Source organism: Schistocerca americana, chromosome 5 (genome assembly GCF_021461395.2).
Source record: "Schistocerca americana isolate TAMUIC-IGC-003095 chromosome 5, iqSchAmer2.1, whole genome shotgun sequence".
NCBI classification, from domain to species: Eukaryota; Metazoa; Arthropoda; class Insecta; order Orthoptera; family Acrididae; genus Schistocerca; species Schistocerca americana.
The window spans coordinates 201,812,372-201,839,605 of NC_060123.1; the positions used below are offsets into that span (position 1 = coordinate 201,812,372).

The following is a 27,234-nucleotide window of genomic DNA, read 5'->3' on the forward strand; positions in this document are numbered from 1 at the left end:
TCCTTAACATTAGAAGTTGACTTCAAGGACCAAATGATCGTTATTGAAATATTTTTTATGTTCTTTATCTCAGTTCGAAAGAACAGTTTCAGAACAACCCGTATAAAAGCAATGTATGTCTCTGTCAAACATTCTGCGCTTTTCAATAAGGTGTTGTTGATTATTTCAATATCCGATCTATACCTGCACTACAAACATTCTGATACTGTTTTAAGCCTCTTGTTTAAAATTCTTGCATACAGCTTATATGTTGCAACCGAACAAGGCTTATTCCTCTGCCGTCTTCACCTGTAGTTTTCTCTCCTGTCTTATATATTGATACTACTTTTGTTTCCAGGCGAGAAGACATTTTTGTCTCACAGCCTCACGAGGCGAAGAGGCATAATGGTTAAGACGAGACACCTTTTAGACACACGTGGCAAATTTATTTATGTCAAAACACTGCACATGTATCAGGGGTAGTTATTAAGGTTTAATCACCACCTCCAAAAAAATCAAGCTCCGGCCACAAAACTTCATAATCATGTTGGTCCTTCTCTACATATTCGCCCTTCAATGCGACATTTTTTGCAGCGATGTACGACTCTACGGATACTTTTGTTGTAGAACTCTGCATTTTGGCCGTCCGGGAAACTTCCTCACATTGAAAAACACATTGTCATCCTGGAAAGGTCTGACTCGCAATGACTTCTTCATCCGAGGAAAGAAGTCACTGGATACCATGTCAGGAGAACGAAGGATGTCAGGATGAAGGGCAACAGCGGATACCATAATTATAGATTTCCGTAAAGCACTTGACATTATGCCATCCTCTCACGTCTTGAAGGTTTACATTACATACCGGTACCATTACTGCCACAAAACGGTCTCAATATGGCGACCATCGGTGTCCAGAAGAGTCTGAAAGCACAGGATAAGCATGTCCGTAGGTATCTGGTTACCAATCTTGATATGCTGCGCTTCAGATCAGCACATGTGTGATTGTTCCCCTGGTAAACTCTGTCCTTCAGGTAGACCCACAACCAGAAATCACAGGGAGTGAGGTGACTGTCCCAGCCAAGGATCTGGAAACGATCAGCTGATAGTTCGATAAGTTTCCAAATGTGTTTCGGAGAAGCAGCTGAACTTCATGTGCATGTGCGTCGGTGCCCCATCTCGCATGGAAACTATAGAGTTCAATGTGCCTCTCTCCTGAAGGGCGAGTCAAAAAAGAATGTTCATCACACAGAGGAACTTCATGCACTGTGACTGGATGTGAAGAGCCCGCCACTCGACAATTCTGTTTGTTCACCTCACTCGTCAGATGAAAAGGAGCTTCGTCTGTTCATAGGATGGTCTAGGGCAAGCCCTTGTCAACTTCAATCCTTGTAAGAAAGTAGAGAGCGATGTCAACACGTCGTTATGCGTCCTGTGGTGCAAGCTGCTGCAGGATATGGATCTTGCACAGATACCATTTGAGAATGGTTCGAAGCACCTTCCGTACAGTGGACCATGGGATGTTCAACTGTCGCGGCACAGCACGCGCACTGCCTGACGATCGGGAAATGCGCGCAGCGTTGTCTGCCATAGCAACAGCGATTTCATCAACCACCTGTGGTGCAACCAGCTGTCGGCTTCTTCCCGGAGCGGCACCCAGTTCCCCAATTGATTCGAACTATTACTTCAGGCTACGCACAGCAGGTAGAGAAAGAGGGCACTTCCGTAATCCTTTCAGCCGGCGATATTCTCGAACTGCAGCTGCAGCATTACTATTGTTTTGGTAACAGAGCTTCACCAGTAATGCCCTCATATAGACACGTCAACAAGGGTACTGCGACTGGTCAGGTGTGTGAGGCTATGAATCACAATGACTGATCTCTGCACCTGGTGGCCATAGTTGAAACTGGAGATGGTGCTGTGATGCATGGAAATTGTGTACTCCGTACTATGAATATTAATGCTACCAAGTTTGGTACTATTACGGTAATTAGTTTCCGTGTTAAATAGATAAAATTTAATTGTAACCAAACGGTAGATAAATGATCTGGCCAATAGGGTGAGCAGCAATCTGTGGCTGTTTGTTCATGATGCTGTGGTGTATGGGAAGGTCTGGTCGTTATGTGACTGGACGAGGGTAATCCCAAAAGTAAGGTCTCCTATTTTTTTGTAAGTACAGAACTCTGTTTATGTGGCAGTTGGTCACACTGTTTTGAAGAGTGCTTCACGCGCTGTGTGTAAACATGCGCAAGCCGCGCTCTGGCTCTCAGTCTTGGCTTGGCAGCCGTTGAGAATGGAGCTCCCATTGGATTTTACCGCCAAGTGCGAATTACGCGCAGTTATTCCGTTTTTGAACGCAAAGGGCATTGCGATGATTGAAATTAATTGACGGAAGTGTATGGTGAGTCGCGCATGGATGTCAAAAATATTGGTGTAGAGAGTTTGCAGCTGGTCGGACCGAAATTTACGACGAACGAAGGAGCGGGAGACCGTCAATTTCTGAGAAAACAGTGTTTAAAGTTGAGCAAAGCATGCGTGAAGATCGGCGGATCACCCTGGATGATCTCTGCACGTTGGTTCCTGAGGTTTCCCGAAGCACCGCTCACAGACTTCACAGACTTTTACCGGAAATATTGAACTACCGGAAGGTGTGTACAAGATGGGTGCAACGCATGCTGACTGAGGACCACGTGCAGCAACGAGTTGATGCTTCCCGCGCATTTCTTCACCGCCTTGCAGCCGAACAGGACAACTTCCTGTATTCAATTGTCACGGGTGACGAAAGCTGGGCAATCCACTTTACACCTGAGACCAAGCAACAATCACCCCAGTGGCGGCGTCTTTCTTCGCCAAAGCCGCGGAAATTCAAACAAACACAGTCTGCCGGTACAGTCATGGCAACCGTTTTTTTGGAATCGGAAATGAGTATGCCCACTGGAACCACAATTAACGCTGACAGGTACTGTGAGAGACTGAAAAAACTCAAACGGGCAATTCAGAACCGGAGAAGAGGAATGTTGAGCAAGGGCGTACACATTTTCCATGACAAAGCTCGCCCACACATCGCCCGGCAAACAGTTGCTCTCCTGCAACAGTTTCAGTGGAACATAATCACCCACCCACCCTACAGTCCTGACTTGACGCCCAGTGACTATCACCTGTTCCCTAGGTTAAAAGAACATTTGGCCGGAAAGCGATTCAGCACTGACGACGAGGTGAAAGAAGAGGTCCATAACTTTCTGAATAGCATGGTGGCGAGCTGCTATGACATGGGCATACAGAAACTGCCACAGCGTCAACAAAAATGCATCGACAGAACAGATGATTATGTCGAAAAACAGCTAAATGTTCAAGCTGTAAACTGATGTAAACCATTGTAGAAATAAACAGGTCTATGTACTTATAAAAAATAGACCTTACTTTTGGGATTACCCTCGTAGAAGGATACAGGATGACAGACAAAATTTCTAGTTTTTGAGGTGAATGTCATCCAGCTCAAAATGTAGAAAAATGTAAGTTAATGGAGAAGGGTAGAAGAAAGAAAGCCATAAGATTCGAGTACAGCATTAGTTGTGTGATGCCTGATACAGTCACGTCGATTAAATACGTAGGCGTAACGCTGCAAATCAGTAGGAAATGAAATGAGCATTAAGGTTTGCTATAGGAAAGGAGAATGGTAGACTTCTGTTTTTTGGGAGAATTTTAGGAAAGCGTGGTTTATCTGTAAAGAAGACCGCATATAGGACACTAGTACGACCCACTGTGTTCGAGATCCATATCAGATCGGATTAAAGGAAGACGTCAAAGCAGTTCAGAGGCAGACTGCTAGATTTGCTATCTGTAGGGTTACAAAAGCACGCAAGTGTTGCTTAGGTGCTGCAGGGACTCGGCTGTGTCAGGGCGATCCTTGGACGAAGGTTTACGTTTTTTTTCGAGGAGCACAGTTGAGAAAATTTAGAGAACCGGCATTTGAAGCTGACTGCAGAACGATTTTGTTCCCGCCAACATACACTGCGTGTAAGGACCACGAAGATAAGATAATAGAAATTAGGGCTCTTACGGAGGCATATAGACTTTCTTTCCTTGTTTTGTTTGTGAGTGGAAAGGGAAAGAAAATGGGTAGTAGTGGTACAAGGTACTGTCTGCCACGCACCGTACAGGTAGCTTCCACAGTATGAATGCAGATGGACGGCTGGGGAAGAGAGGGGGGCGGGGAGGAGACGAGGTTTCATAGCTCACACATGTCACATGTGTGACTGTCTCATGTGCGGTGGAATGGGCTGCGGTGTTGCGTAGGGAAAACTCCCTCAAGGGCAGTTCTCTCTCTCTCCCCCCCCCCCCCCCCCCCCCCAAATACTCCGGCTTGACAGGCTGCCGTAACCTCACCAGAAGATTTCGATAATAAGCTCATGCAATGGTTCACTCCTTACGAGCATAATATGACAGCATCATACCAGGGCAGGTCCCAAAAGATACTCAAAATCCCTTGCTGCAATGGTGGTCGCGCGTAGAGTCCATACGTTTCCATTACTTGCTTTGCTTCTTTCTTACGGTCATAGTGAAGCAACCAGCACTCGTAAGTGATAAACTGGCTAAAGAAGTCATCTGGATCGGCCTGACAACTGCAACGTTGCCACTGCTGTTTCGGTCCGGCGGGCTTTTTGAATGGATGAGACCAGTCGAGAAACCAAATGGACGGACGACGACCTTCGTCATATTCCTTATGTCGTGCGAGATGTTGAAAATTAAGCGTGACTGGTGATCACTCTTGTAGGCTGCCGCCTCGATTTGCGACACGCCAACATTCGAGCAGTAGCAGCTCTACTTTTCTTTCGATTATCGCTTCTCAGTCATTCACACGCTTTTGACCACCCTAAAAGCGTCTACCTAACCACTGTCGTAGCTTTTAAGCTGGACTATCAGTAGTCTACTTGTGGTTGTTTGAGCCAGTGCTATAAAGCTGAGCACTTGGGCTTTCTTACGTTTTTCAACTTGTCAATATGTTTCACTTCATGTTTAAAAGCGTGAATGCCATGTGATGTCGCCTTTGTAGACGATATTTTTCCACTGTGAAGATGGTCTATGACCGAAACCGGCTGTGAATAAATAATTCACAAGAAGCACTGTGTTCATCTTGCATTTGACTGTTTTTGGCTATTCGTTCACTTCGTCCGTGGTCGACAGCAGTGCCCGCCTGCTTGTCCCACTGGTCTCTGCATTAACGCCAGTGCTTGTTATCATAAACTGGGTTCTACCTATGTAGAGTAGCATAGAATAGAAGTGACGTACCTGTATGACTCCTCCAGCCTTGCCTCCGGAGCAGGCGAGGAACTCTAGCGGCAGGCCCAGCATCTTCCCCAACCAGTCCATCATAACGACCTCCAGCTCCGTGCATGCGGGGCTAGAGATCTGCAACAGACGTGGTCGGCTCAGTCAGATTTTTCAATACCCGACGCAGATATATTACTAACGTTACATCACTTAGTTCTTACAAGAAAATTGCCACATGAGAGAAAACTACTTGGTTCATAAACAATGAACTAGACGATGAACTGTAACTACCTTCCCATTTTATTATAACAATGACCTGTTTTGAATCTAACCTGTATGTTCAAACGATAATCTATATGTGCAAACGAAAAACATCGTCTAATATTTCAGGACACCCGCTGAAGATGCCTTGTACGTAAGACGAAACGCCTCTGGGTGCACAAATTAAATAAAAAAAACTTGAAATGAAGTGGTGGATGCGGTATGTACTTCAGTTACTGCGTACACTGTATCCAATACACTGAGGTGACAAAAATCATAGGATACCATCTAATATCGTATAGGACCTCCTTTTGCACGGCGTAGTGCAATAACGCTATGTGGAACTGACTCAACAGGTCGTTTGAAGTTCTTAGCAGAAATACTGAGCTACGCTGCCACTATGGTCGTCCGTAACTGCAAAAGCTTTGCCGGTGCAGAATTTTATACTTGAACTGACCTCTAGGTTACGTCCCACAAATGTTCGATAGGATTTACGTCTGGTAACCATTCGCTCGATTTGTCCACAACGTTCTTCAAACCTTTTGAATACATTACGGGAAAGGCAGTGATCAATGTCTTACAAATATTTACTATTAAAAACAGTCTTGATCACGATTTATTTATCAAGGTGACCGGTTTCGACCACTACTGTGGTCATCTTCAGACCTACAAGTTATATACAAAGCTTTAATTAGAGGGCTACATACATTAAAGAAAATACATAGTTATAAAGCTATAAAACGATGAATTACCATTGAGTAGGAACCTCTTTCTGTTGGAGAATCACTACTGAAGAAACCAGTGCACGTCTTACTATATATAATGGAGTCTCCACCCACTTCTGACTGCATGACGTCATTACTAACCAATGAGTTATAAGTCGAATTACAACTTCAAATTTCTTAGTTAAAAGAACATTGTCAAGAATTAAAAATAAATACACACTAAACTTAGCTAATTAAACAGCTATTCTCAATTAAGAAGCGTTAAAAATATTTAAATATGTAGGAAAAATGAACTTCGGTTTGGCAGTACATGGGTTGCCCTCTCAAGGCCTGTTAGTGAACCATTTCGAATCACTGGTTGCCATGGTGAAGTTGGACGCCGTTGCAAAGATGAGGCAGCAGGTTTCTTTCCACTGAAGTTGTTGCGAAAGTGAAATGGCGAAGACTGTCACGTCAGTCGATGTATTATTGAGCAGCAACATGTGTTTATTGAAACGATTTTCAATGAGTAAGCTGCAGTAATCTGTAGCTGACATGTATACTACATGCTGCACAAATATGATACAAAGTAGTTGTCCGTATATATATGAAATATTGTCTATGAAGTTGGTATCTAAATTACATGTGACAATTTTTAAAAGCATTGCTATTCCTCAAGTTATATGCCGGTCTTATAAGCAAATAAAAATAATGAAAAAGGAAGGAACTTAAAATTATAAAATTATGACCCATAGTGTCAAAAATAAAAGGATGTGAATTAGCAATACGCAGTCTAAAAGCATGTAAGCAAAAATTCTAAAACAGATAGTCATAAAATAATGTTTGGTGAAATAAAATTAGAATGTAAAGATAAAATATTTCCTAAAAGCCATAATAACTTTAATTTTTTTTAAAAAAAAAAACGAAGGACAGAAGAGTATACATTCTAAAGCAGATCATCGAAAAGCTCAAAGAAATGTTTGTCTTTGAACTGAAGTTGTTCGTTGAAAACAGACAATGGATTACTTTTGTGACGTGAAAAGATTTCAATTTTTTCTAAGGTATTTAGCAGTGGTCCTTTTGGCACAGTATGTGATACTTTAAAATTGTTAGAAATGCAACCCTCAGAATGATTGTATCCATCAAGATGTTGACCAAATATTTGTTACGTGCAGTACCAGTAGTATGTTCTTTGAAACGTGTTAAAAAGTTACGGCCAGTTTGGCCAATATACTGTTTCTCACAGACATTACATATTATTTTGTAAACGCCTGACTTTTGGTATATATTTGAGTCTCCAATTGAGTGTTTCAGTTCTTCAAACCATTCGCAAACAATTATGGGCTGATGACGCGTCGCTTTTCCATCCACAAAAATTCCATATTCGTTTGGGAACATTAAATCGATGAATGGCTGAAATGGTCTCCAAGTAGCCCAACTTAATTATTTCCAACCATTGATCGGATCAGTTGGACCAGAGGTCCGCGTCCATTACGTGTAAACACAGCCCACACCATTATGGAACCCCCACCAGTTTGCGCAGTGCCTTGTTGACCACTTGGGTCCACTGCTACATGGGGTCTGCGCCACACTAATTCTACCACCAGCTCTTACCAACTGCAATCGGGGCTCATCCGACCAGGCCACAATTGCCAGTCGTCCAGGGTCCAACCGATTGGTCACCAGCCCAAAAAAAGGTTCAAATAGCTCTGAGCACTATGGGACTTAACATCTGAGGTCATCAGTCCCCTAGAACTTAGAACTACTTAAAGCTAACTAACCTAAGGACGTCACACACATCCACGCCCGAGGCAGGATTCGAACCTGCGACCGTAGCGGTCGCGCGGTTCCATACTGACGCGCCTAGAACCGCTCGGCCACACTGGCCGGCGGTCACTAGCCCAGGGGATGCGCTGTAGGTGAAGTCACGCTGTTAGCAAAGGCACTCGCGTCGGTCGTCTGTTTCTATAGCCCACTAACTTCAGATTTCGCCACACTGTCCTAACGTATACGCTCGTCGTACGTCCCATACTGATTTCCGCGATTATTTTACGCAGTGTTGCTTGCCTGTTAGCACTGACAACTCTACGCAAACACTGCTTCTCTCGGTCATCAAGTGAAGGCCCACTGCCTTGTCAATGCTGGCAGATAATGCCTGAAATTTGGTGTTCCCGTCACACTCGTGACCCTGGGGATCTCGGGATATCGAATTCCCAAACTATTTCCGAAATAGAATATTCCACACGTTAGCTTCAACTACACACACACATAAAAAGTTTTGCATCACATCGGTTCCGAGAGTTCCGGAGCCTGTACAGAAAACTGAAATAGAGAACAACATAAACTTTTCCGCCTTTTTTTATTGCTCATGAAAACCATACATTTCATGTTGTACCACCATACAGCGAGACCTGAGGTGGTGGCCCGGACTGCTGTACACACCGGTACCTCTAATACCCAGTAGCACCTCCTCTTGCATTGATGCATGCCTGTATTTGTCGTGGCATACTATCCACAAGTTCATCAAGGCACTGTTGGTCCAGATTATCCCACTCCCAAACGGCGATTCGGCGTAGATCCCTCAGAGCGGTTGGTGGGTCATGTCGTCCATAAACAGCCCTTTTCAATCTATTCTAGGCATGTTCGATAGGGTTCATTTCTGAAGAACATGATTGCCAATCTAGTCGAGCGATGTCGTTATCCTGAAGGAAGTCATTCACAAGATGTGCGCGATGGGGGCGCGAATTGTCGTCCATGAAGACGAATGCCCCGCCAATATCCCGCCGATACGGTTGGACTGTCGGTTGGAAGATGGCATTCACGTATCGTACAGCCGTTACGGCGTCTTCCATGACCACTAGCGGCGTACGTCGGCCCCACATAATACTGCCCCAAAACAGCAGGGAACCTCCATCTTGCTGCACTCGCTGGACAGTGTGTTTAAGGCTTTCAGCCTGACCGGGTTACCTTCAAACACGTCTCCGATGATGTTCTGGTTGAAGGCATATGCGACACTCATCGGTGAAGAGAACGTGACGCCACTCCTGAGCAGTCCATTCAGCATGTTGTTGGGTCCATTTGTACCGCGCTGCATGAGGACATGGTTGCAAAGATGGACGTCGGAGTGAAGTTGCGCATCATGCAGCCTATTGCGCCCAGTTTGAGTAGTAACACAACGTCCTGTGGCTGCACGAAAAGCATTATTCAATTACAATGAAATGAATACCTCTGGCTGCATACAGGCGGTAATATAAGTCAACGGGGACAGTTGAAAATGTGTGCCCAGACTGGAACTCGAAGCCGAGATCTCCTGCTTACATGGCAGACGCTCTATCCATCTGAGCCACCGAGGAGAGTGCGACTGCAGGGACTTATCTCTGGCACGCCTCCCGTGAGACCCACATTCGCAACTTATTGTGCCGCACTATATTCAGTGCCCCTGCCCATTATACTCATTACTCGCGACTTTACTGCCGATTCCCGTAAGAGTTCGGTCACTGTTTGTGGTTGAACTATAGACAAGACGAGCCGTGTACCTCCTTCCTGGTGGAATGACTGGAAGTGATTGGCTGTCGTACCCCCCACTGTCTAATAGGCGCTGCCCATGCATGGTTGTTTACGTCTTTGGGCGGGTTTAGTGACATCCTCTGAGCGGTCAGAGGGACTGTGTCTGTGATACAATATCCACTGTCAACGTCTATCGTCAGGAGTTCTGGGAACCGGGGTGATGCAGAAGTTTTTTTTTATGTGTGAACTATTGCGCGTTCAAAGTCTGTTAATTCTCGCCATGTGGCTTTAATCACGTGGGAAACCTTTTCACACGCATCACCTGAGTACAAATGGCAGCTCCACCAATGCACTGCCGTTTTCTACCTTGTGTACTCGATACTACCTCCATCTGTACATGTGCATATCGCCAACATATGACCTTTGTCGCCTCAGTGTGTAGCTGTTGTTTATGTCGACGAAATGGTTCGAACAGAATTTTCTAGGAAAGAATGAGTTTATAATATCTTTCTTCAGCGCTTTCCTAACGCTTCTGGTTTTATGCTTTGTCCCAACAGCAAAAGATTCAAGCGTGGAAACTGGATATCGAAATGACACCTATATATAACTTCCAGAGTTCCATCCCTGGCTGCTGTTAAATGTGAGTATTCTTTGTGCCCGCAGTCTTTCAATATGCTGCTTCTATTTTGTCATGCCGTGTTCTATTCTTCCATTCATGCAAAAGCTATTTCGTTCTTTCCCTATTTCAGAATTCTAACTTCTTTGGTCGTTCCTAGTTATTGTCCACGTCTCGCTTTGGTAAGTGAGCAAGTGTTGCCATTCCTTTGTAGAATTTTGTCCGCGTGTTTCCTAGTTTTATTAGCTAATATTTTATATATCGTACCACACATCATTCGAAACTTGTTTAACTTTTTGGAGATGTCATGTTCATAATTTTTACCACGTGCAAGTAACTGAAAGCGAGATATCATTTCAACTGATTTTCCACTTATTATTTTAGAACGTACTGGTTTTTTCCTCTAGAAGTCGTAACCTCTGTTTTATTTTCTGATATAGCCAAGTGATACATTTTTGTCTAGGTCTAAGAAACGTGTAGTAAATTGTTAATCATCTCCTGTTTATTGTAAAAATTATTTGGTCATCAGCAAATAGTGCTATATTTAATTTTATATTGTCACATGCCACCGTCCTCTAAATCCTTTTGTTTCTCCAGTAAGAGGAAGTCAGGCATTCTTTTCAGACTTATTAATTGCTCGTGCATATAGTTTATAGCCAGTCTTACCGTCCTGTAATTTTCACAAGCATTCCTAGATTGTTCTTTTATAGAGCGACATCACTTCCACCACTCTCGAAGAGTTTAGTATCATCTTTCATTTCCAACATTCTTTTAATAGATCCAACAGCTTGTGTTCTAAAATAAATCTTCTATATTTGATACATTATGCATTAATGTTATCAGGTGCTGCTGCTTTCTTATTCTTCATCTGCTTTAATGCTGCTTTTATCTCCATTAATATTGTCTCCTTGCTGTATTTCATGATCTTTTTCTTTGTCCTGGTCTATTTTCGTTAGTTCAATTATATCACTGCTTTCTACCCATAATCCCTGATAGCGCTTATCTAAGTTAGCTACTTGAAATAGAACTAGCGGCTGCAGGATCGAAATCTGACCTTAACGGTCGGGAGAGCGGCGTGTCAAGCACATGTCCTTCCAGCGCTGCCAACACTGCCATAGGGGCCACACGAATTTTATCTCTGCCGCGGATTGTGCGCTGTCATGAGTCAAAGCAGCGCCTACTCTGCTGCACAGTAATAGTCATTCTGGGAACTATTCTCTAGGACCTAGGCTGTGTCTGCGCCATTTCTTCCAGTATCGTTTGGTCTAAGAATGTTAGTCATGCTAAGTACGCAGGAGAACTGAAGTTTGGAAGGTAGGAAACAGGTACGAACGGAAATGCGACTGTGAGGGCGGTGGAATTGTGCACGGGTAGTTCAGTCGGTAAGGGCGCTGCACGAGAAAGGCAAGGCGCCAGATTCGAGTCCTCGTCTGGCAAACAGTTTTAATCTACCAGAAAGTTTTGTAAGTAGGCTGTTAAGGTTTTTATGTTGGTAACGCCACGTAGCCCTCTGTATGAAAATCACTGACTGTGCTGTGTGCAGTCTGTGGCTGGTTGGCATTGTTGAAATATTCTCTATTGTAGTGGTGGGCAGTTGGATGTTAACAGGGTGTAGCGTTGCGCAGTTGGAGATGAGCCGCCAGCAGTGGCGGCTGTGGGGAAAGAGATGGCAGAATTTTGAGAGCGGACGATCTGGACATGTGTCCATCAGAGACAGTAAATGTGGTGTGCGTACTGTAAGACCTTCGGTACACACACCATCAGATTATTTGACTCGTCGCTCTAACGAAGTAGGCGAGTTTCAGCAATATGTCTCGTGGTCTTATCGTGGCATGTTTATCTTCTGCCGTTAGGTCAGACGATAGAAATGCCACTTGCGCGCTTAGAGTAGCAGATTGACGGTGACCAACTTAATTTTCACACACACATTTATTAAAATAATAAAAAGCATAAAATTACTTAACTTGGTTCTGGATGCTATTTACAATTGACAATCTGAAGTTCCTTTGCTATTGGTAAGTTAATCTTATTCTCACATATCTCTGATACTTGACAAAGTATCTATACATTTATCTTCATGGCTATGTACAGGAATATGATAATTTTCTTAGGTGCAGACTGAAACTTGACTATACACTGGTACAGACTAAGGCAGACTGGTACGGACTGGTGCAGACAAATGCAGACTGACTAATCTGAGGTCTGTACACTCGTTATAATACGTCGCGCATTCAGGTATCACTGTGCGAGTGTGATTTGCGAGGCGAAAAGGTTCTTCGTTAGCAGCAATCTCATTGGCTGCGTTACATATTAATACGTGGATCGGCGGAAGCAGAATTTGGTCTGTCTCTAAGGCAGCGCCATCTCGTAGTGCGGAGACGGACGAGCGCTGGGCCTGCGCTGTTGTGCTTAGCGGGGCACGCTCTAGTGGGAAAGTTGTGTGCGCGCTGACTACGAGGAACTATGTACACAACAGTAAATTTCTAATACTGGATACCGTGAACTGATATATATATATATATATATATATGTGGTGACTTTGGAACATTATTAAGGTAAATACATTGTTTGTTCGTTATCAAAATCTTTCATTTGCTGACTATGCCTATCAGTAGTTAGTGCCTTCAGTAGCTAGAATCTTATTTAGCTGGCAGTATTGGCGCTTGATGTATTGCAGTAGTTCGAGTAACGAAGATTTGTGTGAGGTAAGTGATTCATGAAAGGTATAGGTTATTGTCAGTCAGGGCCATTCTTTTGTAGGGATTATTGAAAGTCAGATTGCGTTGCGCTAAAAATATTGAGTGTCAGTTTAGTGTTGATCAGAATAAGTAAAGAGTGAAATGTCTGAGTACGTAAAGTTCTGCTCAGCTGCTTGCAAATCAAATAATGTAAGAGGCTTATCAGCACAGTCATTCATAAATTTTTCTAAGAGGACGTTTCAGTTTCATCACGTTAGGGGCTCACAATCAGATGGAAGTTTAAGTTCTTTTGACTTCAGCACTACAGAAATCAGATTAGTATACAATATCAAACGAAACGCGTCATGACGCACACTATGATCTACCTCTGCCTCCGGGAAAGATAAATGTAAGTGCGCGATTTGAGTTCGGGTAATTAGTTAACATATATCATCATAGACCTTTCGTAGGCGAACCGTGACAACAAATTTGTTAGTCCAAATTTTTTTTTTTTTTTTTTTTTTTTTGTGGTTTTAGGGCGCACAACTTCAATGGTCATTAGCGCCCTGACTACTCTAAGAATGCACCGCGAGGCACAAGTTGACCACAACAACTAAAAGGGAAAACACGATAAAAGACAGACTGACAGGCATAGGATTAAAAAACAGCATCATCAAATGTCCTTAGCGAGGTGTGTCAAATTGATAAAACGAAGAACACGAGCAGCTGCTCGTGGGTCATCCGCTAAAATGGCATCGAAAGTATTTGGCAGGTTAAGATCTGGACAGGACATTTAAAAAAAAAAAAAAAAAAAATTGTTAGTCCTAATGTTCTTGGGGGAATAACTTGCGAATAAATTAGCAAAAGACGTGCAAGCAATTGAACTACTCTATAAAGAAATAATTCACGAGTAAACGGGCAGACGTCTGGGTCCAACACGCAACCGACCACGTTGCCCCCATCAGGTGCGTTGACAAACTTAGTATCGCAAGATGGCAACATGGTCGCAGGCCGAAAATTTGTGTCCGTTGGACACTGCCATCCGGCCATTCACCCGTGAACTACACTCGTGTGCAAAAATTAAGGACGAAAGTAACTTTGGCGCGATGTGTCATTGCCACGTAAAATAGTTCAATGAAACTTGGACTAACCACAGAAACAACTGCTACAGCACCGTACAGAAGTAACTGAAAGAAATACGCAGTTACACTGATGTCGCCGTGATTCATGATGGCCCCTAGACATTACGAAAGGCAGGGCATGGTTCTCAATAAGGTGTGGAAACACCATCGACGACAGTGCTTGCTCTGCAACGTGTTCCCATGCTGGCCATAAAGCTGATAAACAGTTCTTGTGGTAGGGCGTTGCGTTCCTCCACCAGCGCTACATGCGCTCGATGGGATTTAAGTCGGGAGAACGAGCGGAGCAGGCCACTCCTTTCGCCGGATATCCTCTCGTTCCAAGACCACGTCCATCTGCGCTGCACGACACTGTTCCGTATTTCATCAATAAAGACAAAACCAACGCCGAATGCAACCCAAAAAACACGCTGAATGACGTTGGCCGGAGAGGTGTACCGTGTTTCAGCATTTGGAGGTCAGCGCGCCCATGCAACACTACGCCTCCACACACCGTAACACCTGGAAAACGATAATGTTCGACAATACTGGACTTACCCTCGTACGGCGAGAGGAGGGAACACGTAATGCACTCAGGAATACTGTCACACGTGATTGTTTTGGTGGTCCAAATGTTATGATGTGGGGAGGCATAATGTCGCATGGGCATACCAACTTCCAAATCTTTGAACGCACTATACTTACCGATCAACGTTATTGACACACTGCACTCTTTCGCCATTTGCGTCTTTTCAGGCGTACATTTAGCCCTAACTTCATTTTTGTGGATCACAATGTGCGCGCCTGCATCAAAGGATGCAGTTGGAGGAGCTCTTTCAACGAGAGGTTGTTCGGCGAATGGACTGACCTGCCCGTTCCCCCTACCAGGTAGGATGCGTTGGGAGAAGCTTTTAGTATGTTACAGAACAACCAGCTGATGCAGTTACTATTTCCATGATCCGCCAGTCTTCTTTCCTGGACTTGCCTCTTAGTGGCTGTCCAGATCAGGTATCATTGCTTGTAATGGTATCAGGTGTCATTGCTTCTAATGGTCTGCCTTCACTCGCTTGCTCCATTGTACTGTACGATGAAGTCATGTACATGTAAGAAGAGTTCAAGGGAGCGTAGGTGGTCTTATGTTGTATTTTAGGCTATTCTCATTTCGTGTGCTATAGCTCCATTCGCCTCACACGCAGCAGCAGCAGCATCATACTACAGCATGTCCACACGCCCAACGACCACCGCACTGGTGGAGGGCTGGATTGCCCTATCACAGGAAGCCATTACCGACCTTGTGACCAGCATGGTAGCACGTTGGGGAGCATCCATTGCCATCTGTGGTTATCACACGCCATATTAAGAACCATGTCCTGCCATTTGTAATGCCCCGTCTTCAGGCCACGAGTGGCCTACCGGGACAATCCGACCGCCGTGTCATTCTCAAGGAGGATGCGGATAGGAGGGGCGTGGGGTCAGCACACCGTTCTCCCGGTCGTTATGACGGTATTCTTGACCGACGCCGCTACTACTAGGTCGAGTAACTCCTCAATTGGCATCACGAGGCTGAGTGCACCCCGAAAAATGGCAACAGCGCATGGCCACGCCAAACAGCGCTTAACTTCGGTGATCTCACGGAAACCGGTGTATCCACTGCGGCACGGCCGTTGCCCAGGAGACCATCATGAATCTCAGTTACTTCAGTGTCATTATTTTTTAATCAAAATGTCATTTCTAGAACGACACTTTTACTCTGCAACAGAGTACACGCTGATATGAAACTTCCTGGCAGCTTAAAGCTGTGTGCCAGACCAAGACTCGAACTCGGGACCATTGCCTTTATCGGGCAAATGCTCTACCAAATGAGCTACCCAAGCACGACTCACAACCGATCCTCACCCCCTTTACTTCCGCCAGTACCTTTTCTCTTACCTTCCAGCGCATACTCCGCTGCAGAGGAGAAATTCCGTTGTGGAAACTTCCCCCAGATTGTGGTTAAGCCGTGTCTCTGAGGTATCCCTTCCAATATGGCTAGTCAGCCAAATTTCTCAGCAGAACTTCTGTGACGTTTGGAGGTTAGGAGGCGAGGTACTGGCGGAAGTAAAGCTTCGAGGACGGGCCGTAAATGGGTAGCTCATTTGGTGGAGCACTGGCCCGCGAAACGCAAAGGACCCGAGTTCGAGTCTCGGTCCGGCACAGAGTCGGAATCTGCCACATAGTTTGGATATCATTTCCTTTCGGCTCATTGCATATTTCTCTCAGTTACCTTCTGTACTATACTGTACAAGTTCTTTTTATGTATTGTCCATTTTTCATAGAGCTTTGTTACTTGGCAATGACACATCACACAGAAATTACTTTCGTCCTTATGTTTGGCAAACCAATGTATTTTGTCATGAACTGCGCCGGGAGAAGCGGAAGAATCGCAGGTTTACTATATATTTTGCACTGAAAATACGGCTCGTTAAAATTTACAGAGTAGCATTTCATGTTCCAAGCAAAATTCCCAGCAACGGCCCGCTGGCAGCTGAATAACGCAGCAGGACTCATTGGTGTAAATGTTAGGGGCACGATTAAGACCGCACCGCATACCGTTGTAGCTCTCTTTGCACTGGCAGTCAGCCAACAAGCTGGCGACTTTAAGACACTAAGCCTTGACCAATATCGCCACATTCCCAGTTCCGTGTCTGCTTGCCAACATTCGCAAGATGAAGGTGAAAACTGGCAGTGAGGGAAAGGAGAGCGAAATCGGGCAGTGAAAGGACGTGTCCCACTAACGGGCCACTGCGTCTGATACAATTCGGCGTTGTGACTCAAGTGCGGGCAGCCTAGCGTTTCCTACATCGGATGTACAGTAATTACATAAAGAAACACTGAGCGCGCGTCCCGCTAAGTAGAATAAGAAAAGAAGGTCCACTCAATCCCACGATACTGAGGAAAGCATACTGTTCAAGTCTCTGCCCACTGAGAACCATTGTTAGATAAGAATTTTTTTACTGCACGGCATTTCACATTTCATATTGCGCCACCCCCATCCCCCCCTCCATACAGAAAATAGACGACAAACTCAGAGTGCTTAAAACTGGAGAGTAGTGAGCGTTGGTACAAAAACACAATAACGTTATCTTAGGTTTCTTGCCAGTTTTGTAAGTGGTGGGCATGACAAGATGTTCTGCGAAACTCCACTAACTTTGTCATTCGGAAGTCGCTAGTCATAAAATTTAACCACCAGCCGTTGATAGTTGACTATCATAGGCAGCCGAGACATCTGTAAAAGCGACTCCAGTTATCTGCTTCCGTTCGAAGCCGTCCTCCATGTGATGGGTAAAATTGAGTATTTGGCGACAGCGAGATCTACCAGGCAAAAGTCCTGCTTGCTGTGGTACGAGTTTGGTCTCTATTGTACCAAAAATTCTGGCAAGAACCATCCTTTCAAGTGCCTTGTAGAGATGGCACTGAAGTGAACACAGGCCTAAAGTTTTGTGGATCTGTGCGCTCTTCCCCTGGTTTTAGCACGGCTAAATTCTTCCAGAATTTCGGTAAGTGCATGGTAGTGATGTTACTATTCATTAACTGAACAATCCATTTTAGGGTTGCAGCTTTATTTGTTCAGTGCGGATGTCATCCAAACCAGCAACTTTATACTCCTTCATTTGGAGGATCGTTGCTCTTAGCCCTTCAATACTGAATGGTATGGCGAGGGCATCCACTTCATTACTCATTAATCACGTTGGATTTTCACTCTTTTTAAATTAAATGGTATTTTCCCATTTAATAGAAGACGCAGAACTGACCTGTCGGGAGTTACTCCAGTGAGATCAGGTGACGGAGCAGTAGGATCGTTGCAGTGAGTTTTTATTGGCTTTCACACTCGCCGGCCGTTTTGCTTCATCTCGAGATTCATCACCGGTTTGGACCATCTTTCCGTTTGCGCTATTGATACTATTTGTGCTTCGCCTGCTTGAGTAGTGCTTTCAGAGAAAGGATCGTCGTTTTACATCGATTGATACTGCTCTCATTGGCCAGCAATGTATTCAGGCTTACAGCCCTTGGATGTGTACTTTCTGTACTTTTTTTTTCGTCTAGGTAAACCTAATTGACGTAAGAAATGATACGTGGTTCCAACAGCATGATTCCTCGGTCCAATTCTTCTGCAAAACCCTGCTATTTTGCTTTTTAAAATAAAAACGTCTTTAAATGACAACTACTTCGGGTATGACAGCCGCACTGACTATGCAAGTGATTGGTCTGTGTTGGGCCCTTGGTATCGCTTTTCCCCACAGTTTCTGATTTCTTGCCAGTTATTTGTCACTAATAAAGATATTGTCCAGGTTGTATCGTCGGTGCCACCTTCCATTGTTGAAGGATGTGGGCTGTTTCGCGTATTACAAGGTCTGAGACCAGAAATTTCTCTAGCTCTAGCAATCGTAGGACGTTGTGAAGCCGCAGTAGTTCTTCCAGTGATTCCCAGATATTATGAGTAGGATTATGTCGAGCACACTATCTACGGTAGTCATCTCACCATCTCGCTTTGTAGTATGTTGTGCAACGACGAAACAATGTCCAGACTAATTCTGTCGTCGATAAAAACAAACGAATTTAATGCTAACAGCGTACTGTAAGCCAAAGAAAGGAACAAGGATTTTAGAGTCGTAAAAAAACCACTTTGGGTTTTAACTTCAGGTCAGTACACTCCAGAATGCTTACTTTTGAATTCATCCATTAAGGTGATATAGGAATGTTTCACCCGCAAATATCTATTTAACATTCATTCTCTCTCTCTCTCTCTCTCTCTCTCTCTCTCTCTCTCTCTCCACGTAATTTATTTGGTAAGGAGCCTGAGCCTTTACTGTGTCGTGTTGCTAATAGCACGTGCACGGAGGTAACCTTCACAACAGTGGCTGTGGACAGTTTGTGCTGATACTTTCCGTCCTGTTGCTGCTAGGAGCGCTTGCGTCCGTTTTCTACCTGGATTTTGCCGCCTGTTTCGATGGGCTGTGAGGAAGTTTTTCGAGCACGACCTTGTCCTGACGTTCTTCGAATACTTCCCTTTGTCTAGAAGCGACTCTATAGCCGTGAAATTACTCTTTGAGACAGTCCATTGCATTTACTGCGTCGCACTGTGACCAACCAGCGTCTGATCGTAACAGTGGTTTGGCGTATCATAGATTCAGCTAAATGAGACATGTAAATCATTGCACCACCGCCACTAGCATCGAAGAGAATGGTACCACTGAATGCAGACGACTCTTGAAGCTGCATTTCATATTTCCTCGTTTAGTCACGCGACTAATTGTTCGGACAGTGTAAGGGGAACGACCTTCCTCGTCTTCGTGTTTCAATACTGAACGATAGTACCCCAAAGTGATACGGACAATATTTTACAAAGGAGATCAACATGTATTTCGAGTAATAGCATAATTGTATTGGTCAGTGTATTTCACATAGATCCGCTATAGTCTATGACTTTCTGGTGTGTGTGTGTGTGTGTGTGTGTGTGTGTGTGTGTGTCAGCTGGACAACAACAGGTGATTTACGAAAGTATCTTAAGCAATACTTCGGGACTACTACATAGTACCAGTCTTCTGTTAAAATTATGTTCGGTGTATAGATGCCCGAAAATAGTCCGTGCCTCGGCATGTTTAATAAAATGGGCTTCACCGAATACGCTGGGGGAGAGGTCACGCAGCAGGATCTGATAAATCCAATGCCGATGACTGTACATCACATATCTAAAGCTTATCATACGTCGACGTTTAGCAGTGCAGAAGACCCCGGGCTCTTCTTCCGTTCAAGTGCTGATACCAAATTCCGAGGTCGTAGCTGCAGTGTTCTCAACTTGGAAAACCCTATGTCCTCGTCGCTGGAATTATAACTTATCACCAGCACCTCTTTATCAAGTGCAAGAAACGCGTACCCTACCCCACTACACAGGCAGACGTATTAGTTCATACCACCTATCTACACACACACACACACACACACACACACACACACACACACACACACACACAACCTCAGATCCTGGGTATGTTCTTGCTCGTTAGTTAATACGCATGCCTTTTACGTTACAGGTACTTGTCAAAAGTAGCATTATCGAAAAGTGAAAGCGACTGAAAATACCATTATTTTGAACTGCTGTCTTCTCTCTTCATGAGAAGACGACACTTCTAAAGAACTGAAGAGTACCGCAAAAAACCTGACTGACAGTAAACATCGAGCCAACGTTTAGATCAGAAGGGACATCAACACATATTACCAAATTAAAGTCCGTCGCCACGTTTTTCTGTCTGTGTGAAGGCTAGTTTCATGAACTACTGTTAGAATTGTTGTAGACTGGTTCACGAGAACAGTTTTTTATATAACTTATTATCACTACGCCAATGGCCGTAGATACTGAGTGTTAGACGTGCGAAACCGATACAGGCAGATGTGTTACACGTTACAGCTCATTCAGTTCCTTTAATGAGTGTTACGGTCGAATCCTGATGGTCCCAAGTCCACGGCAATGATGTCGTTGGGTCGATATGTGACCACATAGACACGGTCTGGTGCAGAGCTCCATGTTCAGCAATGTACGCTAAGCGTTGTACCCCGAAACATTTGTGCGTGCACCAGAATTGTGGTTTCAACAGAGATGCCTACTTTACAGAGCAGGCAAGCCTCCGAACTCCTGGTGGTAGTTTCATTGCCTCATAACAGTAGCACGTGACCATTCGATCAGCTTCGCCGTTTTCAAGAAACTCGTTCACAGGCTCTGCGTAATAATAATCTGCCATTTTTCGAAGTCGCTTATCTCAATTGACTTCCCCATTTGCAGCTCATATCTGCGCTAAGGTGATCCCCCCATCAGTGTCTGGTCCGCTTATATCCTTTAGTTACCGCGTCAAGCGACCACAATGTTACAAGGCGGAGTCCAACGCCCCGGTGGGCAGTGGTCATAATGTTCTGGCTTATCAGTGTATTCCACTACAGTTTTTACCCTATACAGGCGCCTCTAGTGCCATGGCAGTTATTCTGACGTCTTAACACATATCGCTTCATTCCGTCAGTGTTTTCCACATTTTTTTTCCTCTCTGATTCTACGGAGAACCACCTTATTTCTTATCAGTCCATCTAATTTTCTACATCCTTCTATAGCACCACATCTCAAACACTTCTATTCTCTTATGTTCCAGTTGTGCCACAGTCCGTGGTCGCTTCCACACATTGTTGTGCTCCAAACGAACATTGTCAGAAATTCTGTTCCTCAAACTGAGGCCTATGTTTGCTACTAGAACACTTATCTTGCCAGGAAGACCCACATTATCCGTGCTAGTCTGCTTTTTATGTCTTCCTTGCTTCGTCCTTTTCCTTCCAAGGTAGCGGAACTGCTTCATTTGCTTACTTCGTGATCTCCCAGTTTGATGTCATATAAAATACAAATCACGTTTCTGATACTCCTCATTACCTACCTCCTCGTTCGGTTTACTTTCAAGCCACATTCTATGCTCAGTATGGCGTCGATTCCACTCAATACCCCTCTAAATTCTTTCTTGCTTTTACTCAGAATAGCAATTTCATCAGCGAATCTTGTCACTGGTATCGTTTCATCCTGAATTTTAATCTCAATCCTGAATCTTGTTTTCTGTACTTGCTTCTCCTATATGTGTAGGGGAGAAAAACTGCATCCTTGTCTTCAAACCTTTTTAACTGAATACTTCCTTCATAATCATCCATTACTGTATATGTTGTACATTATCTACCTTTCACTACAGCTAACTCCTTTGTTATCTCACCAAAGTCTCTAACAGCCATCACAATGCGTAGCTAGGCAGACCTGTGTGCCGCCTTAGAAATTCCATTGCCAGAGCCAGAATACTGCCGAGCCGCATGTTACAAGACTTAATCGAGTAGGGTTACCACATGCCATGCCTTGATATCTGGGCCTTCCTACGTGACCGGAGAGGCAGCCAAAAATGGCATTTACAGTTGCTTGTGACCAATATCGATACTGGTATGCATGCTTCTCCGAAGCAATATTGCATCGTTCTTCTGAACAACATGAGCTCTGCAATATTGTATTTATCCGGTCCAGACCCAAACTTACGTATGCCGTCGTTCGTGCCGTGAGTCGTCCACGGATAGCCAAAGCTATTAGGCGACCGCTCTTGTAAAGCGGGAAATTTGGATTCGAGTCCCGTCCCGGCAAAAATTTTCCATTGTCATTTGCCTGTGCTGCTTATGGTTGTTCGTATTTGCAACTGCGAATATGTTGCGCGTATTTCATAACGGCTGTAATCGCCACAGTGCCTGTTCCTTCAGACACACATGCATCCCCGAAGGAACATTACATCGTTGATCTTAACAATAGAGGCACTGCAATGTTTTATGAATGTGCCTACACGGTTGATATGCAACTCTCCCTCAAATTAGCTGGCTGATTTCAATCTTGCCGCTTTACTAATCAGAGGAAACCTGAAGTTCGCCCATTAAATTTGTTGAAGTCAAATGCCTGGAACAGCTGTTCTTAACATGGATGTCTACTGGGGTCTGTATTAGTTTTGCAAGAAGTCTGTCACTGCACTTTGAAATAATTATACATCGGTAGTTGTATACACGGATATCTTTTGAGCAAAAGTATTCAGATGTTTACTTTGGGTTAGTATGAACGAACGATCTGTTAAGTCTACGTTTTTGACGGAGTGACGTTTCTTGCATATCTTATCGTCCTTTCGTAGGTTTTGCTTCTATTGACATCAGTCTGCAACAGACTTTGCTCTCGTAGCTAAGAGAAAGTCAGAAAAATTATGAAAAAACGGTAAATGAAGTACTGTAAACTCGACTGTAAATATAAATTTATATGAACGGCTTTGGATAAGCAGAGAACAAAAAAAATCTAAGTATTACGGCATTTCGAAGCTCGAAAGTTACAGAATGTTAAGCGCTACTGCTTTCTTTCTTCTTGTTGAGGGACGAGATAAAAATCTCCCTTTCAGAAATAATTACCTGCATGACCTCTGGTCTGCATCCGATTCCTAAATCTCTCTTATTCGCTGGTCATGTTACAACGTTTAACTGTGTTAAAACTGCAGCTGCGACGAGAGAAAGAAAAAATATTGAAGTGTAAGACAAAATTGCAGCTACGATAAATTATGAGTATATGAGTGGCATTTTAAATGACAACGATTTTCCAGTCTCCACAGTTTCCTTGTATCTACGGAGATACGAACCTTAACATCAACTCGCGTTACTAGACATAGTCTACAATCTTTTTACGACTCTCATCGTTACCACGAATACTTTCCAGAACTTTACTGAACTTTACTGGAAACACTTTGGTTACTGATACGCTTCCAGTCGATGCGAATGAAGTGTGTTGTAACATGAAGTCTCCAGTTCTTTAAAATTTCTTTTTCAATTTTATGGTCTCTCCTGCAGTTCTAATGATCCTGAATCCTTTTATAAAATGATGGACGCAATTTCATACATTTCTTACAAAGTGAAGACTAGTTATCCCTACTGTTCCACCTCACATTCCTGTACACTTTTCCTTAGAGAGGAAATTCTGGCCAAACGCAAAATCGCTAGCGGGGCAGAAGGCTTTTATTCAGTCACTCGTCGACAAGTCCGGAGTGGTAATAGAAGAGAGCAAAAGGTAAGACGAGGTTTTAAATTTCGCGTTTAAGAAATCGTGTGCCCCGAAGCTATTCGGACGTTCAAATTGATATAGGACCTAGAGAACATCGAAACATCTAGTTATGCTAAATATGGGCCCTGACAACAATTTCTGACGCTAGGGACGTTTTACAAGGAAGTTAGTTTAGCATACTAATTATAGCAATGGAATTCACAGGAACTGTTCGCGCTACCCATGGCCTGTATGCACGCAGTACATCGTTGGACCATTGATTGTCGTGTCTGTTAAACGATTCCTTTCATGTTCCTTAATGGTACCAGCAGCGACGCCAATTCTAGCGACGAGGTCTTGTTTCCACAGCGGTTCCATACACCAGCTGCTTCATATAACCCTAGAGAAAAAAAACCAGACACGTGAGGTCAGGTGATCTGGGTAGCCAGCCCACAGGCCAACATCGGCCGATACAGCAATTCCTGCCGGCCGGTGTGGCCGTGCGGTTAAAGGCGCTTCAGTCTGGAACCGTGTGACCGTTACGGTCGCAGGTTCGAATCCTGCCTCGGGCATGGATGTGTGTGATGTCCTTAGGTTAGTTAGGTTTAAGTAGTTCTAAGTTCTAGGGGACTGATGACCACAGAAGTTAAGTCCCATAGTGCTCAGAGCCATTTGAACCATTATTGAACCAATTCCTGAAGGTAGCTCTCAGATGATTCCTCACAACAGTGCTGAAATGGGCTGGTGCCCCATGGTGCTGAAAGTACATCCTTTGTCTAACGTTCAGAGGTACAACCAACCAGTACAAGTACACTAAGTAGTTTTAAATGACTACTCATCCCCAGTCGGCGACACCGACACAACAGCTTATATCAACACCACTAGCAAAATATTCCCTAAAATTACAGGTTGACTTCAGAGACCGTATGTTCCTTGTCGAAATATATTAGTTTTGATGTTTCCCATCTACGTATTAATTTGAACGAATAGTTTAGGAACATCTTGTATATGAATAGACTATCAGACATACTGGATTAGCAGCAACCTGTGAATGCTTTGTGATGACGCTGTAGTACGGAAATGTGCCCTAGTTGAGTGGCTGTCTGAGGATACAGGATGACTTAGTATTTCCATTTATTGTTATGAATAGTAACTTACTCTAACTGTTGAAAAATGTGTACTAAAGCAGATGAGTAGAAGAACCAATCCTGTAGTGTTGGAATATAGTGTTGGTTATGTGCTACTTGACACAGCCACGTCGATTAAATATGCAAGAGTATCGTTGAAAGCGCTATGAAATGAAACGAGAACGTTAGATTGATAGCAGAAGGCGAACGATCAGCAACGGTTTATTGAATAATACTGGGGAACTGTAGCTTAGCTAACAAAGAGAACGCGGTCAGAACACTAGTGCGACCCATTCTAGAGTTGCGCACCAATGTCTGGAATATTGGGATCCTCCTCCTCCCCTCCCTCCCTCCAAAAAGGTGGGATTGAAGGTAGACATCCAAGCAATTCATCGGTGGGCTACTAGATTTGTTCGATCAGAACGCTAGTATTAGGGAGACGGTTCGTGAACTCAAATAGAAATCCCTGGTGGGGAAGATGTCCTTTCCATGAAACACTATGAGAAGATTTAGATAACTGGTATTTTTGGCTGACTGCAGAATGATTCTGCTGAAGGCAATGTACTTCTCTCTCTGAGGGAGTGCAAAGAGGAGGAGGAGGAGGAGGAGAAGAGAAATTAGGGCTCGCATGGAGGAATCTAGACTCTTTTTTCCCCTCACTCCTTTTGGAGTGGAACAAGAAAGGGAATGACTAGTAATGGATTTGGTACCCTCCGACATCCAGTGTATGGCAGCTTGCGAAGTATGTACGTAAATGTGGATGTAGACGTAATAAACAAGGTGACCCGAAAGTCCGTTAACATTCGAAAATTCAATAATTCAAGGAATAATGTAGGTAGAGGGTTGAAAATTGACACACATGTTTGAAATGACTTAAGGTTTTACTGAAACCAAAGAAGCGCACAAAATAACCAACAGATGAGGCTTCATACGATACAAAATCAACAGTTAGCATAATAATTGATTTTTAGCAAAGACGATGTTCTTTGTAACAACTGCTCAACATGTCCGCCGTCATTCGTCGACAATGCCTGTAGTCGAAGGACAATTCTGTGAGCTGCGCAGTTCAGCGTTGTCAGTAGGTATGGTGTGTTGTCTTTAAGCATCCATAAGGAGGTTGGACGATCACGGTAGACTTGCGACTTTAGGTAACCCCACAACCGCTAACCACACGGCTTGAGGTTTGGGGACTTGGGGAGGCCACGCATGAGGGACGCCGCGGCTCATCACGTGATCCAAACGATGTACGCAACACATCTTTCACACTTGTAGCAGTATGGGGTTGAGCGCCATCCTGCATAAAATTCGTACCCTCCAGCGCATGCATATCAGCCAAGTTAGGGATGGTGGGATTGCCTCTCTCACTGCTGCTCGTTTTATACACGATTCTCATGCGGCGCCACTGACTTGCTGTCCAGCGCCATCATTTGCCAGTTCCTGTGCTCGTTTTTTGTTTCAATAAAACCCAATGTCATATTTATCTCGTTACCTATATTATTCCGTGAATCAGTGCGTTTTCAAATGTTAACGGACTTTTGGGTCACCCTGTATAACAGCATTATCATGAATACTTTAAAAGTACTCAGTACGGCATCTAGTTTACAAATGTGAATTGTTAGAGAACAATTGAAAAGGGTCTACTTTTGAAAGAGATTCAGAATCTCTGATTTAGAACGTAATCCGAAGTACGGGACTTTCTATCTTCCAATAAATCTGGGAACGAAAATACTGGAGCATCTAGTTAACGAACTGGCCCATCACATCACCTCTGCTCCTCAGAGCAGAATCCAAATTGCCCTGTTCGCACTGAATGACAACAGGAATCGTGTGTTGTGGCGCAATAGTTATGGCACTATACTTACATTAAGGAGAAAGCTATTTTTCTAACACCACTGAATACCGTTTTAGGTTTTTCGTTGTTCCCGTAGCTGACTTCAGGCAAATGGTGGGTTATTTCTAAAATTTCTGGACGTTGTCCATCCACATCCACATCAGCTAGTGCTCAGTATCTGACGGCATCAAGATTGACGACATATTACCTTTCTGCCTAGGTAGGAACAGTAGTGGTTCTCTGAGACAACCCAAACGAATTCCATTTTTTTGGAGGCAGAGTTCTCGACGAACCATGAACTTAAACAGCAACATATTACAGTCTTAGAATGAAATATTTGTAATGCAGTTATCCTACTGGGGTCGTTGATATCTGTTGCCTTTGGAGCTCAGTATTACGTAAATTGGAAGGTTTTTAAGTTGGCAGTGTTTCCCCTCTAGTCTCAGGCAAAGTAAAAGAAAAATGACGAGTCTTTTTGAAATTCAACATTACTCAGTTAGATAAAAGTCTGAAAACTACTCTTATCTGTGACTTTTTC

At 43.9% G+C, this 27,234-nt stretch overlaps 1 protein-coding gene across 2 annotated transcripts in view; it reads right to left on the bottom strand.

The window, feature by feature from the left end:
- The window catches only part of LOC124615917 (aromatic-L-amino-acid decarboxylase), a 220,179-nt gene that overhangs the window by 90,845 nt on the left and 102,100 nt on the right, over positions 1–27,234 (bottom strand). For both annotated transcript variants that reach the window (XM_047144098.1, XM_047144097.1), the window contains exon 5: positions 5,266–5,385. In XM_047144098.1, the coding sequence (XP_047000054.1) occupies positions 5,266–5,385 (120 nt within the window). The remainder of the gene's footprint in view (positions 1–5,265; positions 5,386–27,234) is intronic.